General features: G+C 53.7%; 1 protein-coding gene across 3 annotated transcripts in view; it reads left to right on the top strand.

Annotated features, from left to right (window-relative positions):
• Arrb2 (arrestin beta 2) overlaps positions 1-6,250 on the top strand; it is a 9,051-nt gene extending 2,801 nt beyond the window's left edge. Inside the window, exons 2-15 of one of the 3 annotated variants that reach the window (XM_005349690.2) lie at positions 1,162-1,192; positions 1,784-1,844; positions 1,951-1,995; positions 2,186-2,382; positions 2,493-2,552; positions 2,927-2,994; positions 3,160-3,298; positions 3,544-3,628; positions 3,904-3,976; positions 4,242-4,379; positions 5,039-5,122; positions 5,215-5,294; positions 5,402-5,456; positions 5,756-6,250. In XM_005349690.2, the coding sequence (XP_005349747.1) occupies positions 1,162-1,192; positions 1,784-1,844; positions 1,951-1,995; positions 2,186-2,382; positions 2,493-2,552; positions 2,927-2,994; positions 3,160-3,298; positions 3,544-3,628; positions 3,904-3,976; positions 4,242-4,379; positions 5,039-5,122; positions 5,215-5,294; positions 5,402-5,456; positions 5,756-5,849 (1,210 nt within the window). In that variant the 3' untranslated portion in view covers positions 5,850-6,250. Of the gene's footprint in view, positions 1-1,161; positions 1,193-1,783; positions 1,845-1,946; positions 1,996-2,185; positions 2,383-2,492; positions 2,553-2,926; positions 2,995-3,159; positions 3,299-3,543; positions 3,629-3,903; positions 3,977-4,241; positions 4,380-5,038; positions 5,123-5,214; positions 5,295-5,401; positions 5,457-5,755 lie in introns of those variants that run through there. The other 2 variants (XM_026780695.1, XM_026780696.1) reach the window with 2 other exon arrangements.
• The last annotated feature ends 1,919 nt before the right edge of the window (positions 6,251-8,169 follow it).

Here is an 8,169-nt window from a genome sequence, read left to right as displayed (position 1 = left end):
GGGGGGTCACTAGACAGTTCCCTGTGCTCCCAGCAATGGGGGGGTCACTAGACAGTTCCCTGAGCTCCTAGCAATGGGGGGTGTCACTAGGCAGTTCCCTATGCTCCTAGCAGTGGGTGGAGTCTAGGCTTAGATTGTTTCAGTGACTGTATAGAAAACCCCCTTCGACTGTATAGTCAATGACAGGCCAGTTGAACAATTTCATGGACTTACAGCCAGAGTTGCCTTCCTCAAGTTTATGTCTGAGTCCCACCATGAACATTCTCTGTGACCTTTGGCAGAATTCTTGGCCTCACTATGCTTTGGTTTCTTCGTGGTAAGGCAGGAATATCTCGACTTCAGTCATTGGGCTATAAGAGCAGTCACAATGCAGTTGGAGCACTGCTGGGAGCCAGCAAATGGTAGCCAGCATCCTTGTTCTCTCACGGGTGCCTGACTGTACAAGATCCCGAGGGTCCCAGCCACAAGTAAGATATAAACAAAATGTGAGAGGAAAAAAATGGGGGGCAGGTCAATCTTCACTCTGATGGAGCTGGGTTAAGCCTTGGACGACAAATGATGTCAGAGATGGGGTTGTTGGAGGTTCATGAAGTAGTCAGATATGGCAATGCCTTCAGTAGAAACAACTGAGGGGCCAAGTCAAGGCATTGCTCCAGGTGTGACCCCAGGCGTCCTTGAGACTAGAGGTCAGTTGAAAAGTGGCTTGTTTGATTGGGTGTGGTGGGTCACACCTTTTATCCTAGCTTTGAGAGCCAGATGGATCTCACAGTTTGGGCCAGTCTGGTCTACATTATCAAGTTCCAGGCCAGCCAGGGTTACATAGTAAGAACCCCCATCTCAAAAACAAACAAATAAATAAATAGTGTGTTAAGTCTGACCCAAATATTGTGTAGCCCTCCAGGGAAGGTCCCCTCAGGGGGGTCTAGATGGTTCCTGGGGTACTGTAGAGGTGGGTCGGACACCAAAGGAGCAGTGTTGGCCCTAACAGTCGGCTTCCAGGGGCTGCCCTGTGGGAAATACTGGGACTTTGTAAGAGGTGGGAAGGGTAGAGCAGGGCCCCAGGGTGATTCCACTTCTCGGGCTGGGGAGAGAGAAGCCCTGGTGTGGCAATCCCTGCCGAGTCTAAGGGAGGCAGTGGGGTCTCCCTTTCTGTTTTGTTAGGGTCTTCAAGAAGTCAAGCCCTAACTGCAAGGTGAGTTACCCACAGCGTTTATCCTTTGATCCTCCCTGGGCCCAACCTACCCCCAGTTGATCCCCTGCCCCTAGCTCCCCACTTCCTGTGACAGCTAAAAGCAGACTTCCTTCCCTCCTTAAGCCCCTTGCCACAGTCTGAAGAAGCCACAGGGCTGGGTGGGGACCGGGCTAGGTTCCTAAGCAAGCTTGCATCTCTCCTAGGAACCAACCGAGTGAACTTGGAGCTAGGAAAAATTAATAGTTCCCCAGGCTGTGGCCTGTTTATCTCTGAGCCCTTTGTAGGGACAGCTGCTAACTGCCTGGTCTGAGTGCTCCCTGAAGACATGGGAACACATATACATGCACATAACACACCTACCCTTGGTTGGTGGGCAGAGGTACAAAAAGTGTCCAAAGAAGCAGGTAAAAGCCTAAACGAAAGCTTTACTGAGTCTGGAAACTGCCACTTTCACCTTCCAATAACACCAGGGGAACCCCACCCTGTGATAACCCAGCCAGGGTGACCCCAAGACAATGCTGTCATCTTTGAGGGCTCTGGTGGCTTGCCACCATCCTCCCCAATTTTCCCTGTGACCCTTGACATCCTCAGCTCACCGTGTACTTGGGCAAGCGCGACTTTGTAGATCACCTGGACAAAGTGGATCCCGTGGGTACGTTTGCCTAGAAGGGGTTAGCTCATCCCCCAAGAGCGGGGGAGGTTCCTGGCCCTGGGGAAAGGCCCCCTTCAGAAAATGAATCCATGTCTCCCTTTCCCAGATGGTGTGGTGCTTGTGGATCCTGACTACTTGAAGGACCGCAAAGGTACTAGACCCAAGTCCAGAAACTGGAGGGGAGGCAGGAAGAAGAAGAAATTTGATGGGTTGTCCCAGAGAGGTGGAAGGCTGAAGCAGAAGCAGGGGGTAGGATTCAGGGAAATCTGTCGTGCTGAGGACGGCTGTGGGTGACATGAAGGGGTTACTCCTCATCTCCTCCCCTTCCCCTTAATTTCCAGTGTTTGTGACCCTCACCTGCGCCTTCCGCTATGGCCGAGAAGACCTGGATGTACTGGGTCTGTCTTTCCGCAAAGATCTGTTCATTGCTACGTACCAAGCCTTCCCCCCCATGCCCAACCCACCCCGGCCCCCCACCCGGCTACAGGACCGACTGCTGAAGAAGTTGGGCCAGCATGCCCATCCCTTTTTTTTCACAGTGAGGATGCTCCCTGTTCTCCGAAGGGTGTGGGGCATGGGGCTATGGGACTGATATGGGGTAAGGTACCTGTTACCAGGGACTGAAACCTCCCCTTTTCTCTGCCACAGATACCCCAGAATTTACCCTGCTCCGTCACCCTGCAGCCAGGACCAGAGGACACAGGGAAGGTACGGGAGAGACAACTCTCATAGTCTGTGAACACAACTGGACTTAGCAGAAACACAAATACGACTAAGCTAGGGGGTGAAGTTCAGGGGGTCCTGAAGACAGGGAAGTGTCCCCATGGACATAGGTGTGCATGGTGTGGTCACTGAATCTGGAACATGTGCCTGGGTTTGCGGGTTCCTCCATGCACTGCTGTGACCCAGCCTCTGCCAGGTGCCAGGCTAGAAGGAGATGGTGGGGCAAGAGAGTCCCTGTTTCCGTGATGGGGCAAAAGTCCACCCCAAAGGGGAATGAAGCAAGGAGGCAGGAAAGGGTGTGTTGGGAGGGTGGTGACGAAAGCCTGGGGTAAGAGGGGGCCTTTCCTCCCCTTCCCAAGGCTTGCGGAGTTGACTTTGAGATCCGTGCCTTCTGTGCCAAATCCCTGGAAGAAAAAAGCCACAAAAGGTGAGAGAAACAACTTTTCTCTCTGGTGTAACCACTCCCTCCCAGTCTCATGGGACCCCAGGCCCCTGTGGGAGGTAGGAATCTGAGTTGGATTGTGGTGTCTTGAAACTGACCTTTCCCCTCCTCCAACACCCCCCCCCCACACACACACACACACACGCGTAGGAACTCTGTGCGGCTCATCATCAGAAAGGTGCAGTTTGCTCCAGAGACGCCCGGCCCCCAGCCCTCAGCTGAAACCACACGCCACTTCCTCATGTCTGATCGGAGGTCCCTGCATCTAGAGGCTTCCCTGGACAAAGAGGTGAGGTGTGAGAGGGTGACAGAGATGCCACAAAGCAGGCCAGAGTCTGGGGGAGGGGGGAGGGGTGAAGCCACAGACAGGATGGCGGTTTGGGATTTTTTTTTTTAAAGACCGTTGCCTCACTTTTGGGGTGGAGGTGCTAAGAGCCAGGGTGGGGGTGGGACAGAGCAGCCTCTGTCAGGGAGTCCCCAGGTTGGAGCCAGTGAAAAACACATGCAAGCTATATAATCCCCTCCCTTCAAAAGCTGTACTACCACGGAGAGCCACTCAATGTCAACGTCCATGTCACCAACAACTCCGCCAAGACCGTCAAGAAGATCAGAGTCTCTGGTAGGAGGTGGGGGTGGGCACGGGCTTGGGAAGGACGGCCCTGCTTACAAGTGGCTTCTGCCTCTCTGTCAGCCCAGGCCTTACCCCAGTGTGGGGGAGCTACCAGGCCGGAAAGAATTTAGTCTGTTCCAGGATGGTGCGCCCTAGTGTTTATTATAGAAGGGCTGTTGGCCAGGGGCAGGAGGTGGGGGTGTGCTGCCCCTCAATGGGGTTCACACCGTGTGGTCTGGAGTTGCGGGGCAGTGATAGTCTATACTTGGTCCCCCGCCCCACAGTGAGACAGTATGCCGACATTTGCCTCTTCAGCACCGCGCAGTACAAGTGCCCCGTGGCTCAGCTTGAGCAAGAGTGAGTATGGAGAGTGTGGGACCCAAGCTCAGGGGAGAGTGTGAGCAGGCAGAATTCTTCAGAGCCCATCTCGCCTCTAAGGGTGTCCTCTGTAGCCAGGGGCTCCAGGCTGTTAACTGTCTTGAACAGGTTGAGTCAGAACCCACCCCTCATGATCTGTGCCCAGATGGACAGTGCAGGAGGAGATACTGCCTGAGGGTGGTGAGGGGATCCTCCCCCAGCCTGGTCTCTCCAAGGATCTTGTTCCCTTGTCCCCAAACCCCAGTGACCAGGTGTCTCCCAGTTCCACATTCTGCAAGGTGTACACCATCACCCCGCTGCTCAGCGACAACCGGGAGAAGCGTGGCCTCGCCCTCGACGGGCAGCTCAAGCATGAAGACACCAACTTGGCTTCCAGCACCATGTGAGGGCGGGGCTGGCGGACTGGGAGTCAGGGTGGGGGGAGTGGGGGGGTGTGTTTCGTTCAATGCAGGCTGTGTGCCAGGCTCTGTCCTAGGTGCCAGGGACGTATCAGTGAACAGAAGTGACAGAGACCTCTCACATTCTAAGGAAGGGAAGACAATCAGATAAATGGTAAACTAGATAGCATGTTAGGAACAAGTGTTAAGTGGGGAAGCAAGCCGAGCAGGAGGGATGAGGTAGAGAAAGGGGCAGGCTGTGTGAATGTAATAGATTGGCCAGAGAGGGTGAATGCTGAAGGACCCAGGGGGAAGAGGCATTGTGGATGTGCGAGCAAACAGAACTCCAGGCAGAGAGAACTGCAAGCTTAAAGACTCAGGATGGTCCCAAGGGTGCGTGAGGAATTGGTGTTGCTATGACCTTGGGCACCTGTTGCCCCAGAAGGCCAGAGTGGGTACATGCTACACCGCCACACAGGCCCACACGGTGAGAGGGGACCACACGAAGAGAAGTAGGTGAGAGAAAGCCGCACACATCAAAGCCCCCATGACTGGCACAGAGTTCTGCCTGGAGGAATGCCACGGGCCTGCCTTGGCATGGCTTCGCAGTTGATGCTGTGGGAGCCCTGGATCCCTGACCCTGCTCCCCTCCTCCCGATTGCAGAGTGAAGGAGGGAGCCAACAAGGAGGTGCTGGGGATCCTGGTGTCCTATAGAGTCAAGGTGAAGCTGGTGGTGTCTCGAGGCGGGTGAGTAGGGGAACAGCCTGGTCTTGCGGCACTCTGTGGCTCTGTGGGTTTGTGGTGGTGGTCCTCTTCACGCCACCCCTCTCCCTCCCCAGGGATGTCTCTGTGGAGCTGCCTTTTGTTCTCATGCACCCCAAGCCCCATGACCACATCACCCTTCCCAGACCCCAGTCAGGTGAGCACTCTCTGCCCTGAGCCCCACAGAGAGGGACTGAGGCAGGGCCAGTGGGGAAATGACCATCCTTTCGGTACCCATCCACCCACTCCCTCTCTGCCCTTTAGCGCCCCGGGAAACAGATGTCCCCGTGGATACCAACCTCATCGAATTTGATACCAAGTAAGTAGCACTCCCTGCCTTCTTACTTTGATCCTCTAGGACAGAGATTCCCGTATCCTTAAATCCACCGTCATACCTTGTGGGTGTTTCCTTCTGGTGGGAGAGACTGGTACAAGTATCAGAGCAGATGACTCAGCCTGTTGAGGCTGCCACTTATGCCCCTTGTCTCCTGTGAACCTCTGATTCCAGCACCTCTCAAGCGCCTGACTCTAGGATGGGGTGGGGGCGAGGGGAGCAGAGTGGGAAGCCCAAGGGACAGTCAGAAGCCCTTACCTCATCTACTCCTTGTTGTCACCAAGCTATGCCACGGACGATGACATTGTGTTCGAGGACTTTGCCCGGCTTCGGCTGAAGGGGATGAAGGATGACGACTGTGATGACCAATTCTGCTAGGACAAGAGGCTGGGAGAGGTAGTGGCAGGACCAAGGTCCCACTGTCATTTCGGGTGTGGGGTCCCAGCCTCTCCTCCTCCCCCATCCATCCAGGATTCGCACTGGACCCATGACTTGTTGAAAGCGGGCATTAATCTTCTGCCTTCGGCGCTGCTGCCCTGGCCCTGCTCCCTAGGGTGGCAAGCTGTGTGCACACCTAAAGTTTTGGGAAGGAAACACTGAAAATGAGGAGCGATGGTAGAGAAAAGTAGTAGAAAGAACTCCCACATTCCGCCTCATACCAACCCGCCCCCCAAGTCACCACCTCTGCCTCCTAGTCCTTGAAGATGAGACTTTGCTGGGGGAGAGGGTGAGGCCATTTCTTTGTTTCTGAGCACAGGGAAGAAATAAACCTTTGAATAGGCCTGAGTGTGAGTGTGTTTCCTCCGCAGCGTTTAAGGGCTGCACAGTGCGCCTGCCCATCCGTGATGCTTTTCTCTACGTCTGCAGGGTACCTCCCATGGGTTATCAATAAATGTTTGCTGGATGACGGTGCTGTGCCTGTGTCCCAAGGTAAATATTGAAACTTGATGTGGTTGGCGCACACTCCAGTGGAGAGCTTGGTAGAGCCACAAAGTCAGCTTAGTCATCTACAGAGAAAAGGGTAACTTCCCTGAAGGTCCTGGGAACTGGGCGAGGCGGGCTCCTTTCGGTTGAAGCTGGCAACAGGCGACCACATTGTGACCTTGTTAGGTTTGTCTCTGCCGTTCCTTCTGGTTTGTGAAGAGGTCTGCTTCTGGACTGGGTAACCACATCTGCATACCTCCCCCGACAGATGCCATACGAGCAACATCAGAAAGAGTCACTGTGGGCCAAAGCCAGGCCGGGTGGGAAGGAGCTATTCTCACCTCCCACGTCACCCACTGCAGCTCCTGCAGGTGACCTTTCTGTCCTAGTCAGGGTTACTGTTGCTGTGGTGAAGCACCATGACCAAAGCAAGTTGGGAGGAAGGGCTTTATTTGGCTTACTCTTTCACACCATAGCCTGTCATTGAAGGCAGTCGGGACAGGGACTTAAACAGTAGGAACCTGGAGACAGGAGCTGATGCATGGGCCATGGAGGAGTGCTGCTTACTGACTTGTTCTCTGTGACTTGCCCAGTGTGCTTTTTTTTTTTTAAATAATTTATTTTATATGCACTGGTGTTTTGCCTTCATGTATGTCTGTGTGAGGATGCTGGATCCCCTGAAACTGGAGTCACAGACAGTTGTGAGCTGCCATGTGGATGCTAGGAATTGAACTCAGGTCCTCTGGGAGAGTAGCCAGTCCTCTTATCTGCTAAGCCATTTCTGCAGTCCCTCAGTGTGCTTTCTTTTGGAACCCAGGACCACCTGCCCAGGGGTAACACCACCCACAGTGGGCTGAGCCCTCCCTCATTGATGACTAAGAAAAAGCCCTACATGTCTGTCTATACCCTGATCTTACAGAGGTATTTTCTCCTCTCCGCTGGCCCTAGCTTGTATCAAGTTGACATAAACTTAGCCAGAATGCCTTTCTAAAGGCTCCATTCTATGAACAACCTTGACCTACATCCCTGCTGTGTGCCAAGCATGGTATAAGGGCATACGATCTATAAGTCACTCCCTGTGTCCCAAGAACGGGAACTGAGAATGCATCAGTGAGCTGTAGGTTGGGATTGGGGGATGATTCCCCTGGAGGAAGTGAACTTCAAGCAGAGAACTGAAAATGAGTTAGGGGACGTACCAGGATAGACATTTGGGACCATGGCAAAGCCTCACATGAAGGCTGGAAGGTGTGTAGAAACTCAGATCACAGACCCGAGCAGCCAACAAGAAGTGAGGTATATTTTGTTGAGGCAGAGGGAAGCAGCTTACATGGTCACTGGTCTGTGTTGAAGCTTGTGAAATCGTAATTAAATCATCATTTATCCACAGGCTTTAAGTGTGGCCTGAATGTCACTGACCTTGCTTAGCCAATCCCAGGCCATCGCCCCTGCCCATGCTGGGTTTGTCACAAAAGGAACTAGACCCCTTTAATCTTTGCCTCCAATGTCCCTGACTCCTGTGATTCTGCTCCTTGACCGTTAAGGTCATGAACATAGCTTCACCAGGAAAACCGGTCCTCTGGGAGGCAAGATAAAGATCCAGAATTAGGTTCTTCAGTCTCAGGTCCTAAGTCAGAAGATTCAGAGGATGCCGGGCGGTGGTGGCGCACGCCTTTAATCCCAGCTCTTGGGAGGCAGAGGCAGGCGGATCTCTGTGAGTTCGAGACCAGCCTGGTCTACAGAGCTAGTTCCAGGACAGGCTCCAAAGCCACAGAGA

This window comes from Microtus ochrogaster, chromosome 7, assembly GCF_000317375.1.
Source record: "Microtus ochrogaster isolate Prairie Vole_2 chromosome 7, MicOch1.0, whole genome shotgun sequence".
Classification (NCBI taxonomy): domain Eukaryota; kingdom Metazoa; phylum Chordata; class Mammalia; order Rodentia; family Cricetidae; genus Microtus; species Microtus ochrogaster.
The sequence above is the reverse complement of the archived record's forward strand: the minus strand, read 5'-3'. Positions and strand labels throughout refer to the sequence as shown.